Here is a 16,240-nt window from a genome sequence, read left to right on the forward strand (position 1 = left end):
CCCTGAATGGCTCGTCTAACTGCACGGGTTTTTAGCGCGCACGATTTTTCTAATCAGCATCATTCATTAGAGGCACATTTTGTTGTAGCAAAACGAAAACGGCAAATTAACATTTGGTTTCTCTCATTTTTCTTTCAAGACAAAATACAGAAGGGCCTCGCCATGAGTGCGAAAGTTTTGCACAAAATGCAGAAACTAAAAAGGAAGTAACAAAACTTCCATTTTTGTCGTAGTCGTTAGCGTTAAAATGATACCTCTATCAAAATAGCAAAATATGATGTGAAATAAGCCATACTTATTATTTTTCACGGGCTTTAAACATTTTTCTTTCTTTCTCTGTTCAGTCACGGCTGAAATGATAATAAAATAATCGATGAAACTTGTACGAAAAATTAAACTTTGTGCTATCCGCCAGACCTCGCTTGTTTAAAGGCTAGATGATGTTATTTACTGGATAAATCGCTATCCGGTGGTTAAGTTTTTACCAAATATACATGCTATTTTAAGCGCTTTATTTACATGAAAATTTTGGACTTTCTTATAGCGCTAGGTTGACATCTGTGGGTGTTTTCTTAGCCCTTAAGCTAAATATCGGGTCGGTTGGTTTCGTAATAACTGGAACTCATATCATTTCATATCCTCATATCAGATGTTGAAATAGTGTCCACAATTACTCTTTCTGTTTCTTCTCCCATTTCAGTCCAGAACACTAATGGCAGATTAGCTACAAACGAAAATTCATCTTTCTACTTTTGTGTCTACTGTAAAAGTAACGAAACTCTCTACAGATACTTGGCGGTCACGTTGAACCGTGACCAAATTTGAGATATTTCAAAAAGTACACGAGAATGGAGATCAACCTTGAACAGACAAAGATACGGCAAAAACATCCTGTAATCAGCTCCGGGATAAGATGGTTGAATATAATGTTGAAAAATGCTTTTCAATATAAACTCAGTATACTTGCCAGAAGCTGTTGCCTCCTAATGAGAGCATTGTACAAAAAATTAGCAAAGTCTTCGCAAACTGCATGAGCCAGGTTGGATACTTTTATTGTATATTCATTTTTTCTGAGAACTGAGTTATGTTGAAAGAGTTTTGCATTTGTAGAGAATGAAAATATGCAATAAGTAGGAGCAACAAAGAAGAACGGAAACTGTCTTAAAGTTCCTCTGCGGTAAAAGTCAGCTTCTATTATATTAGTGTATATAAAAAGATATAGTTCCTAAGTAATGCTGGCTCCATTATAGTGGTAAGTGGAGTGCTTACTGCACTTACTGCCAAGTACTACCACATCACGAAGGAAGTCACTGCCAGCCACACATGCTAGAATTTTTGACGCTCAAGACGTTCGCTGTCTTAAGCTGTTATGGGGCAAGGTAAGGAGACACTAAGCGGGGTGAATGGAACATAAATATTCAAGAAACCTTCATTCCAGTAACCAATATTTTGACAGAAGCAAAACAAAAGATTGCATACGTTTTTCTGTTTTTTTTTTGTTTTTTTTTGACGACGCTTTTTTCCTTTAATCTTGAAAATATCATTGCAATTTACAAAATACTTAAATGTATTGAGAAATCTAGAATACTTATTTCAAAAAATCCAAATGAGCTTTTTTTTTACTGGCCCTTACAAGACTATAAGTTTCTGTAACAAATGAAGTAAACGTTCGTTGAAGGCCAATTCAACATTTCTCTGCCTGATTTAAGTTTACCAAAAACATTTCACTATTTTTAAGAAAACTTTTAGTCCATCCAATCGTTTCTTCTTCGCACTTCTTATCATACAGCTCCGGCTAAAAAAAAATTGAGTTCCTCCTCGTTCTCTTTTTTCATCGTCATTGCTATCGCACAATTTCTTGAATTAGCAATGAAATGCAGACCATGAAAGCCAGTCCTCCTGCTACCGAGCTTTGGAGCGTTCCATATCTTCAATAATGGACAACAGTTTTTGTTTTCCTTTTTTGGTGACATGTGAACCGACACCACATGTCACCAGACTTGTCAGCTGCTTAGCAGAGTATTCCTGAGGAAAAAGAAGAAATCTTTATGAAATCATCATAAAAAAGGAAGAACAATTTGCTGAGATGACTAAGAATTGAAAGGATTTGACGAATAAGACAATGCCATGGTCAAATGGGGACTGCTGACTACAAAAGGAAGTAAAATAATAGCATATCTTAATCACCAGAAGTCCCAAACAAAGCAAAATTAAAAGGTTTTATTTTAATTGAAAGCTTTTGGGTCACTCTCTTTGGGTGAAATAGAAACGAACCAAATTATGAATGACCAAAGTGTGAATCATAAGTTTTACGAGGAATGTATCAGTCAAAGGGTAGCAGTTATTCTGGCCAATTTTATTCGCTAGATTCTTTGGTATTTCTCACTACTGTATTTTATTGGGGCTTTTTCAACATAAATAAAAGTTTAATTTAATTGTAGAGAAATGATGGCTCTTATCCATTAATATCCATTAGTATCCAGGATCCATTAGCAAAGACTCCTTTTAAGAAAAGAAACTAAATAAGAAGAAATAAAATTGAGCATCTACTTATAAGGCCTGAAGTATTACATCATTTCAGATCTAGATTTCGTGATTCATTTACTAAGTATTTCACAAAGGAAGGAAAATTTAATAAACAATCTCCACTCTACATTGATTACACACACCTTCCATGCAGAGTTAATGACTGATTTCACTAACCTTGTGTTCTCGGATCCATCTTTCCATTTCATTCTCAGTGAGGTAAAATGCCTTGACATATGTTTCTACAAACTCTCGGTCCGGGATTGGTCTGAGAAAAATAAAGTCACAATCAATCATGTTGCTCAATATTTTTTGTGACAGAAATCACCTACTGGATTCATAATATATCATACCCTTCTTACCGAATATCTGTAAGTTTCTCCAGTTTCATGAGGTATTGTTGATAGTCAAGTTGCATCAATGCTCGGCCCTCGTTGCTACACTTTTTGGCACTTGCAAATCTTCAAGAACAAAAACCCTGAATATAGTGATTTGATTATCTATGCATGGTGTCCTTCAGTAGCATTTTAATTGACAGTAGTGAAGTGCTAATAGGGCCTTTAACTACCGTTAAAAGATGCCTGCAAAAAAGATTCAGGCAATTAACCTGTGGTACCTCCCCTATTTACCACTTACAGGCAGATACAAATATTGAAAACCCAAACAAGGTGACAGATTCTTGTGACTACCGCAACTAAAGGGGGCACGGATGTAATGAAGCAGAACATCACTACATAAATTGGGTCTTCAATAAAGACTCTGATTCACTTTGCTATGAAATTTGTATTTTATACACTGCTCAGAAAACAAACTTGTTTAATTAGTCCACTTGATGTTTAAAATAAAAGACCATTGCTCATGAACAAAGAAAGCCCTGAATTTCCTGAAATATGCACTTAACACCAGTTTGCTATACACAGAAATATAGAGCAGGTCTTTGCAGCTTAGCAGAAGCATTCTCACCCTTCAACAAAGGTTCTGTTCACGAGGCGAATACAATGATCCCACAATACTGAGTGAGCCTCCTGAGGAACAGGAATTTGTCTGTGGGTACAAAGAGAACTCAACTGAATGTCAATTTTCAGTCTACAGACTGCCAATAATTTTGTAAGAAAACTGATGTAATTCCAAGATGCTTCTGGTTGTGTGATCTCTCCAATAAGCACTCTAATGTTGTGCAGATTTTCATGATTAGTGAAATAAACTAGTTCACCAGTAATTACATTTGGGGATCAAAAACTTACTTGGCTAGTTGAGACAGTCTCATACTGAAAACTTGTAATTCCTGATTAACAAAGCAGAGTACAGAGAAGTAATTAGCTACAATGTGCCCAGATGTAGGATCATGAGCAGAAATGATGGAATGCAGAATTCTTTGGTTTACTCTGACTTATCATTTGGTCCTGTTTTTCTCTATAAAGGAGATGTCAATACACTGTTATTCAGAATTGATGCTTCAAGAATGTAGACTGCTTTTTTTTAGAAACACCTGTTAAACACCTTTTAAATGTCTACCAAAATACTTGAAAAAGCACAAATAATTAATCAAGAAAGAACACAATTTCCACATAATACCCCTTTTTCACCAACTTATGATTTATTCATACATCTTTCCTGAGGGAAGATTTTAATGTGTCAGTTTGTGCCAAAATTGTTTTGTTTAGTTGGATAACACTGTTTGAAAAATCAATAAAAGTTAACTGTCCAATATGATTGGCAGAAAACAATCTGCACAAATGCTAATTTCATTTCAGAATATGAGCTGTACCCGCACAAGAATGTCCACATAGGCATTGTGTTGTGACATGATGTCCCGAATGTCCCATCGCACTCCAGTCATCAGCTGAAGTGTCTGAAATCAATTGAAATGGGGTAAGTCATCTTTGGTCTCTTGTACAACTCTACAAGCAAGTAATAAATAATAAAAAAATCCTGTGACTGATCCTTGTACCTGATTAATCAGTATATTCTTTAATTCCTTTCAAAACTTTAGCTCCAATGAAGGGCTAGCACTCAAAACATAAGCTTTAGAAATTCTTGATCATGACCAATTTGCTTTATCAACTCAGTTGATAAAACTAAATCATCTTCCTTTAAAGTTCATATGTAGCTATTTCATAATCCTCACTACTTCTACCTCTATTTAATGTAAATACTCATAACCTAACAGCACTGTTCAGGAAATAAGTCTTTTCAGAAGAATTCTCACCTGATCATAATCAATTACTCTTGAGCCAACACTTCTGTAAACTGGCCGCCTGAGTTCCTGAGCAGTATTCACAGTCTGTGGATTTCAGTCAATCAAACTTTGTGGTTAACTCCTAACTGAAACTCTTCAATGTTTTCATAAATAAAATTTCATAACAAGTGATACTTCGTGTTTTTTTGACTGACTCAAAAGGAGTTTACCTGGGAATAAAACTGTGAAAGAAATGCTCGTTTGTTAGCAGGTATCATTGACTCAAGATGGGGATGAAGAAATTCAAACTGACCAGCTAAAAACACTCTGAAACAAAAAAAGACAAAATACATCAAAGATTCTAAAAACCAGTAGAACCTTGCATCTACATAGTAACACTTTACAGGAAAATGCCTTCTGTTGAATTTTTAATACTGAAGATCTTACAGACACTGGTTAGTCACAAAATATAAACATGATTCCTAAAACTTTGAAAAAGAGAAGCACTGCAACTTACAGGGATTCTGTAGCAATTATTCTCTCAGACAAGCCAAACATGGTATCAACTCGAGAGAGATCCACAAGTGGTGACAAGTAAGGGTGTTGAACCTGAGAATATGAAAAATTATTTATTCTAATTACTTTTTGATCCTTCAATAAATTCCTTGACACAAATTTTATCCATCATGCACTTCAAACCTTCATATCACTTCCATTACTCATCATCTCAGCAGACTCCAACTGCGAAAATGAATAATTCAGATTATCAGAATCAAGTAAGCTAAACCTTTAGCAAGAATGAGTTTATAATGAGTTATCTCTCCTGTTGATTAAAGACAGACAGGCTGAAAGAAACACATTATATTTTGAGATTAACTGTTCAAAGAACTTTTGAAAGTGATTTCTACTGTTTACAGTAGTTATAATAAGTGACAAAGAATGATTTGACAACCAAAGTAGAAATCATCATCAGAGCCAAGTAAGGAGTTGTTTTTCAGTAATAAATCTGGTTGTAACTTTTGCTATAACATTATTAGCTATATAAGCTAGTCTTGCTTTGTGTTTATGGTACTTACATGTTGAATAAGATTGTCTGATATTCGTTTTAAACTTGTTCTCAGCTTTATACTCAAACCATGGGCACTTCCATCCACCTTATATGAACCAGAATAAATGATAAGAATAAGAATTGTATCAACTAAGGGAATCTTCTTAACTATGACATTAAAACAAGATCAGCACAAGTGGTTAATAGTGTTGTTCGACTTTCTTAAAACCATATTTACTATAATTATTTTAAATTTACTATCACATTCTCACCATTACTTCTGGGGCAAAAAATGATGCAACCTGCAAAAAAGTAATTCTGATCAATTCACTAAATAAGAAAAGAGTGATGTTTGGTGTACAACTGTTACCCTAATGAGAGAAATCACAATTAGTTAATATGAAATATGTGCTATTTTGAACCACAAATGAGAACATGCAATGAAACAATTTTCTCATGTGAACTGCAATTACTGAAGAAATAGGAAGAAAAGAAACCTGAAACAAATTCAGGCCACTGTTGGTTTCAAATGCTTCCCTCTAAGAATCTAGCTAGGCATTACAACCAGCTGAACGACAAAGTCACATCTCAAAAGCAAGGCACATTTTCAGTGGATTGTTTGTTCCCTGTTAAGGAATCTAATCACAATGAGGAAATATGATATAAATATATTTATATCTGTCATACCGAGGAATGACACAACCCCCACATTTAAGCTGAAATTAAAGAAATTAGATGTTAAAGATCATATTCCCCTACAAGAAATAGTGAAGAAAGAAAAAAATGAAAATTTACCCAACTCCTGACATGTTACTTTTTAATTCAGTTAGTAATAGGGTTCAGCCAGTCCAGTAAATAAAAGAAGTGGGTTTTAATTTTGTTAAAGCCTGAATTTTTTCAGGATTCTTTTAAGGGCAATCATTGCAGCTCATCTGTAAGAATCATCTGATTACCTGTTACTCATTCATTAAGTGAGCAAGAGTGTGAAGAGCTCAGACACTTGAGATTTGCTTGTTGATTGCTATCTATTAGCTCTTGTAATAACAGAATAGTATTGCAGCAGGGACTAAAGCTAATAGTCGCATAATACTCACAGCAAACAAGTAGTAATCAAACAACTGTGACATGCAAATCACAACATCAAAGGCTATGGGCTTCAACACATTCATCATTTGCATATATTTACCTACAATGAACAGAACCAATTTCAGTTTTAAGACGAGTGTTAAGTATACTTTAAGCTACATGATGGTTAAGATAAACAATTCAAATAGACCCAACCCACAACTTCTGTAATGATAACATCAGTTAAAATTAAAATACCGTGTAGAGTTACTGATTGTCAAGTGCCATAATTTAAAAACAATGATCAGCAAACCTTGACTTAAGCACCAATCAGACAGTTTTGTTTATAACTAATTTTCTTTTGTTTTTTTCTTTTTCATAAAAACCTGATTACAAGTGACAGAATTCTGGAACATGTATACAGATACAAACTCAGATAATTATTATTATACCTACCAAACACTCTCAACACATTGAGGGTTGTGTTGGTGGTACATGGAACTTTAGACAAAAATTTTTGATGTTTCCTGCTATGAGCAGAGCTTTCTGTCCTAGAAGAAAAGAACACCATATTCTCAATTAAGGGACCATCTTTAAAATACTGGTATATCTGTTGTTGTTAATTGTGGTAAAGTATAGTGACTGTGTAATTTCAACCACAGTGATGTGCCGCAGTTCTCTATCAGGAAATATGATCTACTACAAGTGGCCATGAGGCACTGATCAGTTGGTTTTGTGTGATTCAATAATTAAGATCCATGTGGCTTTGTTGTGTTATTGCCTCAAAAGACTGTTTCTATTTAGCTCTTGGTTTCATTAATAGAGAACTGAAGAGTGTCAGTTGCATTGTGGTCTCATCTATTGTGCAGAAGATGGAACAGAAACAAACCTGCTTGATGGAATTTCACCAGTCCTTTCATCCACATAATCCAACTTGAGTTCCTCTGAAGAGAAGAAACCAAACAACAAGTTCACTAACAAAAACTGTTAACACTAAAGAGTGCAAGAATAAAGTTAAAAAAACCCAAAATTCAAAGATCAGAAAGAAAGAAACACCAGTTACTCTTTACCTGGAATATCATCATCTTCATCATCTTCTTCATCATCATCTTGACTAAATCCTCTAGATTTCTTTTCGTTTTCATTAACATCACCGTCAACTATTTCCTTGAGAGTGAAGAAACAGACTTTATATCCCATAACATCAGTGTCATAAGCATTTAAAGTCTGTCAAGCAGAACATGTCACACACTGCAACATGTGCAACACAACAGAGTTTGGTCATGTAGCCTGTCCATTTCAATTTCCATTTGTTACTTTTAATTGAGCTTTTAAAGTCTTAAAGGCTGCCTTACCAACCAATTGTGAGTACCTCTACTTGTGTAAATAAAAAAACATAAATTTAACTTTGATTTAAAAATACATCACAGGTATCTAGAAGTTGATTAAAGTCTTCAAATTCTAGTGGACTGAATGAAGATTTTTCCTTTTAAAATAAGAATTAATAAAACTTACTCCATTTTCTGCTAATACATCCTCCCCTTCATCTTCAACATACACATCATCAAAAGGGTTACCATGAGTGGAATATCTTGAGAAGAAACCTGTTAAAAAGTTTATGTTCAGTTAGCCTGAGAAACCTCCAGAAATGACCTGTACATGAGTAAAGAACTTCAATAAGATTAATGAACAGCAGAAACTCTTTAGAGCTGGCCTTTGAAATGAGAGTTGTTTTCAAGTGGATACAAAAGAAGTATGCGATCCATGACTGCTGAAAGGAGTTTCTATGACTACATAGAACAATAAGCATTGGAATGTTGAAAATTCTTATTATTTGGTTTATTTGTATCTTTTATATAAACTGTAACAGCTGGTGCTTTGTTATCATTTATTCTGATTGTATACAACCTACATGCACAAAAGACATTATTAATTGCAAGTGTAAACACCTGTGTCTGTAGTAACTTGTAGTGTCCCTGATCCTGTTCTTTTGTGAGTTTTGACAAGTGGATGCTGATATTTCATAAAACGGAATTCCTGCAGAGAATTTTCAGGCAATTTTTTTAAACTAAATCTTCCAAGTCCTGTATAAACACAAGTCCGTGAGTTTCTACTTACTGAAAGGTCCACAATTTTGAAAGATGCCTTCACAGGACACAACTCCCAAGCATCATTTTCGAGAAACATTCGAAGTTCATCCATTCTTGACCTGTGATAAGTTTTAAAATACTTCACAGTTTGTGTTCGAATAGAATCATGGAGGTCCTCTGATGTGCTGCCACAAAACTCTTCACCAACAGCTATCAACCTATGACAAAAACCACATGCAAAAAATTCATTAAAAAAAATACAAAAGATATCTGCTACATGTAAATTTTTTAATTTTAAATATATTTATGAAACCACATATATCAGCTTTGCTTATAGATTATTTGACAGTGAATCTTTTATTTGATACTGCTCAGAATAACTGAAAAATAAACAAAACTGCTGTTACCATACCTGTTGACAAGATCCAATACATAAATGAAGTCATCATACTTAAAATAAGATAGGTCATGAGCAAGAAGATGTGACTTGATTCTCTCCTGGACTTCCTAATAAATAAGAAATAAAACAGACTGTTATGTTAATAGAGATGAGATCATCAAATTATAAGCCATCATTAATCAAGGGAACTGTGATGAGCATATTACATTTTATGATTATTTTCTTTATCACGGATCCACACAAATAAGTAAATACCACACAGGTGAATAAGGCTTTTTGCATGTGCTGATTGAGTGGTTCAGATGTGATTAGCAAGTATTCTTCCCTGAGTAGCAGAAGGGACCAAATTGTGCATCAAGAGTTTTAGTTCTTAGCATTTTTCTATAAAGTTTTGGTTTCTGTGCATTCTACACTAAAAAAAATTATTCACCTCTGTGTCCCTGAAAATGGTGGATATTTACTTCATCACTCAGCAGCTTGTTAAATATCCACCAATATTCAACTCCACTTTGGTAAATAATTCTTAATTGACAAGTTGTTAATAAAAGAAGTGCCAGGTAGGGGAGACAGACAACAATGCCGAACTCATTGCTAAAACAAACCTTCCATATCCTATTAAGTCCATGTTCTAGTTTCTGCTGAATGTAATTTTTGTTATAAGTTGCCTCTGCTGATGGTTCATCTTGTTCAGTCTCACTGATGTGCATAGCAGGATCATACTGTTCATGCCATTTGATAATTTGATGATAGCTTAGCATCAGGGACCATAACACCTAAAAAAGTTGAATTTTTGTCAGACAAACATGAAAATATAAATATAATGCTGAAACAAGACATAGGATGAAAACTACACAGAGCTTGGAAACATGTGCACCCATCACTCAAATAAACCCGATTCATTCGACTACAGAACAGTTTCTTTTTATTTTAAAACACATAACTTTGTATACTATGAAAGCATTATATATAATTATATATTATTATATATATATATATATACATACATATCTTCTTAGATGTTTTGGTATGTAGTTTTGTTGAGTATTATAACAAGTCATGCTGTATTTTTCTGAGCCCATAGGGCAAGTCAAAATACAAACAATGAGTTAAAATTATTCAGCAATACTACATGCAAAAACGTCTAATAAGTTATTTGTTATCCTACTGCTTGTTTTTCTGCTAAATCTTTCTATTCATTTCTCATAAGGCAGGAAAAGCAAAGTGGATAGAGAAGTGCAGTGTGCACAGCCAACTGGGTAAACAGGTTTTTTAAAGTACAAAATAACCAACTGTCCAAATAGTCGTACAATATCGCCAGATATTTGTACTCTATCCACGAGTTGTTTGTTCTCTACTTTGTGCAGTTGGATAATAAGGCTTCTTATTACATGGCCTCCAAACAGGGGTCACCAAATTGGAAAATTTTACAACAGTTTTACTTGGAAACTGTTATCTTGTTAATCAAAATGGTTGCAGGTCAAGGTGCTGTACTTTCTGTGATTCATACCTTACAGAGATCTAATAAACATGACGTAAAGTGTTCAGCTCCAACTTTCTGAAAAAAAAAAAAAAAAAACTTTGGTAAGTTTTTGGTAACCCAATGGATTACTGTCTATTTTTAGATCTGAAAATAGATCTAGAAAATAATCAAATGAAGAGATAGTTTTACCTTGCATTGCTCTTCAAAATGAAGATGTTGAAAGCCATCATCACACTTAACTTCAGAAGAAGATTCCTACATAACACAAATGGGGCAGATATTTAAAAAATTGAAAGTAAACATATTCTGCTTGGCAAAAGATGAAATTCTAAACAAACATCTAGAGATGATAATAGTTGACACTCAGCAAGGTAAAACTTCACCATAATTCTACATACTTCTAAGAGATTAACATCTTAAATGAAAGCTACGTACTGTAATTATCATTTAACATCAAGATCTTTATAAAAGCAGTAAGTACCCCTAGGTGATCCATTACAACAGAAAATGACTCATGATTAATGGCTGTCATGAAATGGATGATCAGTTTATCCATTGCAATCTGTGTCTTGCCCAGGTATCTGTAAGCAGTTAGCAGCCGCTCATAATTCACAGGAGTAAAATTTTTGCACATCTTCCCTAAGGCCACATCAAGTTGTTTCTGAAAAAGAAACAGTTAACCTAAAATTAGGTTTAAGGTTAGTATGGTATAATGTGAGTAATCTGCCTCTGGCAAAAGTTTGTCATTCAGTGCCCATAACAAGATTGAAATAGATAACACAAAGGTAGAAGAGAGGTCAGTCAGGCACTGAACACAATTTTTCCATTAACAACAGGATTCCTGGCTTAAAAGACTGTGGATAGAAAAACCTACCTTTACAATCAGGGTAATTTGGTATTATTTACTAAGTTGATAATGTACATTGGCCACTGTAAAGAGTTTAAATGCTGAAGTTGAGTTTAAGAATTATAGATCTATCATTCTTAAAAACTTTAAATTGCTTCAAAATGATTCAGAGACTGGTACTATCTTTTTCGCAACCTCCACTAATTTCATTCAAATGTGACAAAAACATTGGCAACCTTTAGGTCAGATAGTTCATTTCAAACCAACAACCAATCTGGAACTTTCAAATGCGCTTGCTCATGATGCAAAACTTGTCCCTTCATTCATAACATAGAGAAAATGTTGGGGCCCAAGAGATCCATTTATTTAAGATCACTAATCGCTTTACATGTACCTCTGCCAAAGTCGTTTACTGCACAAATTGCACTTACTGCAAAAAGTTATACATTGGTGAAACAGGAAGATGACTGGGTGACCAATTCCAAGAACACCTTTGCGACGTAGAAAGAAATGACAAGGATGCATCAAAACCAGTCACTAGGCAGCTTAATCTCCCTAATCATTTGAAGCAGCTTATGGCAGTTTGTGGCCTTTCCCTACATCTAGGAAGTTTGGAAAGCCACAAAACTCTACAAAAAAAATTTAGGTTTTAACTCGGCACTCTTAATCCCCACAGTATCAATAAGCCATTTTCATTTAATAACTAATTTATTCTTTATTTATTGTCATCATATTCCCACCAATAGTGTAGCTCCATTTTCTGCATATAAACCCACACACAACCCACAGTTCCACCAATCACTCTGAAGAAGGGCTAACGCTCAAAACATCAGCTTTTTAAACTCATTATGGTGGCCAATTTATGTTAACAACTCAGTTGATAATACTAAATTACCCTGTTACACTCTCCCACTGATGCAGCACCACAGTTTCTTTAGAAACTTATCCCCTTCATCCCTATAAAATAAGCTTGGGATAGATATAACATAGATATTAATCTCCTCAGCTGAGTCTTTGCTGAATAGTAATATTCAATAATCATAATGTAATATTTCCAATGATTGGAGGGATTTCCTGGTTTCTTGTACCTTTGTAGTAAGTGATTAAAAATGGACACATTGACTGGAAACTTACCTCAATGTCTATAAGAGTCTCTTGCAAGTTTGAACTCAATTCACTAATAATCAAAGACAATGAATTAAATCAAACTGGATTGTGTCGATAAATTTGAGATTTGTTCACTAAGTTTAGATTCAGTGTCTATTGCCTTATTAATAAGGATTTGTATTTAAAAATGTATTAAAATTATCAAGAACAATTATTAAGAAACTTGTTGTAACACAGGAAACCATCCTTAATAAAGAGGTATCTATGAAAGGAGGTTTGACTGTACTTGGTAGCCTTAATCAAAAAGATAAACAGTTTGTTTGATCAAGTTTAAATTCCAAGACCTGCTTGTGATAGAGAATAACAAACTCTGATTAGCACTAATCACTATAACTTACCTAATATACCCTTTTGTTATTTCCAATCAACTCGTTCAAGTGAAGCAAGAAAAAAATGTTTTTTAAGTTTTGCTTTTGTTCTGCAAATCTTGAGAGTATTAGTTCCCACTATCATTTTGTAATGTTCTAATGGCAGGTGGACATCAGACCCACTTTTAATCAATCATCAGAAGCTTTTACTTTACTTATGGTAGTTTCCATTTTTAAAATCTTTTGTAAAGGTAAGATGCCAACCATATTCATGGGCACAATCATAAGTGGAAGCATTAACCCCCACCAATAATTACCTTATACAGCTGTAATGTTTGAATGCTCTGGCTGCCTTCTCGCACTCAAGACACAGATCAATGGCACCAGGATAATCCTCTTCCTACAGGAAAATGTTAATCCATCTGTAAATCATGTCACTAAATATCAACAATAGCAAAGACAGTTGCGGCTTTTAAAACAATACTGCAAAGTCAGCTTACATAGACTAATACAAAAACCTGCAGGTGCAACTGACTTGCCCAAATAAAAAAAAATTCACCACTAAAAGTTAACTGTATTCTAGTTAAATTTTACATCCTTTTTTAAAACCTTTTTTGTGGCAGCAAAGGTATCATAATGTTGTCTTTCCAAACATTAGGAAGATTAGCAATTTATACATTCACAAGTTTTCCATTATCTTGCTCTTACCTCAAGCATTTCTTTGAGTCTGACATCTGTCCTTTGCTTAAATCAAATTACATAATAATGCAGTTAATAATGAAGGGAATAAAAAGTAAAATTAAAACATAATGAAATATTTCTGTGGTCTGTCTGAGCTATTGTTCTAATCAACACCAATTTCATACTAACAAAACAAAGCAAAAAATTATCACTCACTAATGTCTTTATTGTTCTTAAGGAGTCTAGTAACATAAGCAGGTGCTGCTTCTTTCGGTGTTTGGCCAATATTCCTAATCCACCGACAGATACTCCTCTCTTAGCACGATCCAAGTGTCTTAAAGAGAGATTTCAGAGATTCAAGTAATGTAATGTAATTTTTGTTTGAAACATTGTTCTTTTTCAAGTGAATAAGGCAAAATTAATAATGAGACAGTTATCCTAGAGAAGAAACAATAAAAGGACTTGATCCAACCTTCGTCCTCTGTCACAGATTGAAGAAGCAGTATGTAGTGATTCTTCCAGGTCCATTACTCTTTGTAATTCCTACAGTTAAAGGTAAAAACCAGGAGAAAAATGTCAGTCCCTACAAATAACAAAACCATCTCCCCCTTTCTAGAATTCTAAGACTCAGGGCACATCATGAAATATTTTTATTAACATTACCTGCACATAAGCATTGTGGTTTTCCAGAACTTTCTTGTAAAGTGTTTTTGAGACCTTAAACAAATGACAAACAAGTTATTCAGTCTACTGCCTGGTAAAGATGCCATAAACAAAAACACCCAAAGTTTCTGAGCTTACAGCCTGAAGCTGTCTTCGCAGGTCATTTCGATAATCATCCAGGTCATCAAGGTCCAAGACTTTTGGAAGTTGCTGCAACATTAAAAGGTTAAAGTTAAATTATGAAAGGTAGTGGCAAGTAAAAAGTGAAAAGGCATAAGGATTGTTTTTCTACGCTATAAGTATCTCAAGATTATAAAAAAGTCCTCAGTCAATAAACAATGGAAGTCACCATTTGTTTCTGTATCAACAGTTCAAATACTGGTAGGAGAATGAACCCTTGGCTGGTTGCCAAACTCTCCTGTCATTGGTCAGATAAATTACAATGGTTAAAGAGGTGTCTGAAGGGGCAGCAATTATAAAATAGGTGATCTCTGGCTCGTGATTTCTCCACTTCTATATTTACTGCTAGTTTTTTCAACTCTCTAACTTCTTTGTTTTGGCAGCCAAAACACCCTCAGCTATGCTGCCTGACTCATTGTTTAAATTAACATTGCCGATACCAACAATGACTCGAAGTTCTCACTGAATGCGAGCAATCCAACCTGAGTGTTTATATAAGGCATGGAACTAAGTAAAATATTGGACTAGTCAGAATACTTACATGAAGCTCATAATCACTGGAATCAAATGAGGAATCTTTGAAATAAATGTCCTTTATTGCCCCTAATACCTGAAGGACAGCATCAGAGAATGAGGGTGAAAATATTTTAAATTTAATGTAAACAACAATTATAATAATAACATTGGTGGTTCATTTAAAGCATTTTCTCCCGTTACAGCCGATGATCACTTTTTAAACTCTCAAATATGGAAACATATACAGTTCAATGGAAAACACACCTCTTCATCGGAACGAGGGTCATCCTGAAATTCCTGAACGCCATCCTAAACATAAGACAAAGAATATTTCCATTGATATTTTCAGTGTGACCTTGGTTGACGACATTAAGTGCTATTAACACGCACCCAGCCATCCGCTCATCGAATAAAATGGAAACATTTCCAAAAGATTAAAAGGTAAGTTGTGGAAATTTTCCCCTGCCATCCCTGGTCAACACAAAGCCATTCAAGGTGATGACAATTTGTCTATTATTATTTTTATTATCATTTCAAAATAAGTATATTATGCTGATTATTTAGGTGGACATATTTGTAAAGTCACTGATGAGCTAAATCTTCGACGAAGTTTTCTTACACACCTTATACACAGCTTCAGGCAGGTTTTCGGTAGAGTCTCCGTCCTGAGTGTCCTTATGGGATTGCTTAAATATAACGAAAAACCTCTAAAATTAACCAGCACGAAAATATGGGTATTGAAAAAAGAAACCCATTCACAACATTGAGTATATTTTATAAGATATAACAGTTATCAAACTTAAACAGTCCTTTAGGTGATTGATCCAAATAATCGCTTACCCCTTGACGAAGTAAGTTATACACTTGATTCCGCAGAATCGTAAATTTCACCTTCGCAGTTTCCTTGGCAGAACCTCTGCCCTTGTCTTCCATTATCATTCGAAGCCACGGAAGAGGTAGTCGGTCAGCGGTTACTGACTTCGGAAATACTTATTTAAATAAGATCAATCAAAGATCACGCCATCCACATCAACAAGAAGGCGGGAGGAACAGGCATCATTACTAACTAATCTTCCCCTCTGTCTTCGCG

General features: G+C 34.5%; 1 protein-coding gene across 1 annotated transcript; it reads right to left on the reverse strand.

Annotated features, from left to right (window-relative positions):
* Positions 1–1,480: 1,480 nt before the first annotated feature.
* Positions 1,481–16,135, reverse strand: LOC113670232 (syndetin). Its single transcript, XM_089181844.1, has 35 exons — positions 15,991–16,135; positions 15,774–15,836; positions 15,415–15,459; positions 15,176–15,244; positions 14,593–14,664; positions 14,455–14,508; positions 14,264–14,334; positions 14,008–14,125; positions 13,819–13,854; positions 13,428–13,510; positions 12,770–12,812; positions 11,270–11,449; positions 10,978–11,043; positions 10,816–10,863; positions 9,911–10,081; positions 9,321–9,415; positions 8,937–9,126; positions 8,768–8,855; positions 8,334–8,422; positions 7,889–7,985; positions 7,708–7,762; positions 7,275–7,369; positions 6,848–6,939; positions 6,026–6,055; positions 5,782–5,859; positions 5,405–5,446; positions 5,223–5,314; positions 4,936–5,032; positions 4,736–4,810; positions 4,295–4,378; positions 3,771–3,811; positions 3,490–3,570; positions 2,889–2,987; positions 2,704–2,794; positions 1,481–2,025 (listed from the first exon to the last, which is right to left on the reverse strand). Exons 1-35 carry the CDS (start codon positions 16,087–16,089, stop codon positions 1,903–1,905), a joined length of 2,952 nt encoding a protein of 983 aa, XP_089037970.1. The 5' UTR covers positions 16,090–16,135; the 3' UTR covers positions 1,481–1,902.
* Positions 16,136–16,240: the final 105 nt, after the last annotated feature.

This window comes from Pocillopora damicornis, chromosome 9, assembly GCF_964200805.1.
Source record: "Pocillopora damicornis chromosome 9, jaPocDami1.2, whole genome shotgun sequence".
Classification (NCBI taxonomy): domain Eukaryota; kingdom Metazoa; phylum Cnidaria; class Anthozoa; order Scleractinia; family Pocilloporidae; genus Pocillopora; species Pocillopora damicornis.

Coding starts and splice junctions, on each gene's coding strand:
- LOC113670232 (XM_089181844.1), bottom strand. CDS start 16,089: ATGATAATGGAAGACAAGGGCAGAGGTTCTGCCAAGGAAACTGCGAAG. Junction 15,460..15,773: donor TGCCTGAAGCTGTGTATAAG/GTGTGTAAGAAA, acceptor TCTTATGTTTAG/GATGGCGTTCAGGAATTTCA. Junction 2,026..2,703: donor GATGGATCCGAGAACACAAG/GTTAGTGAAATC, acceptor CTTTTTCCTCAG/GAATACTCTGCTAAGCAGCT.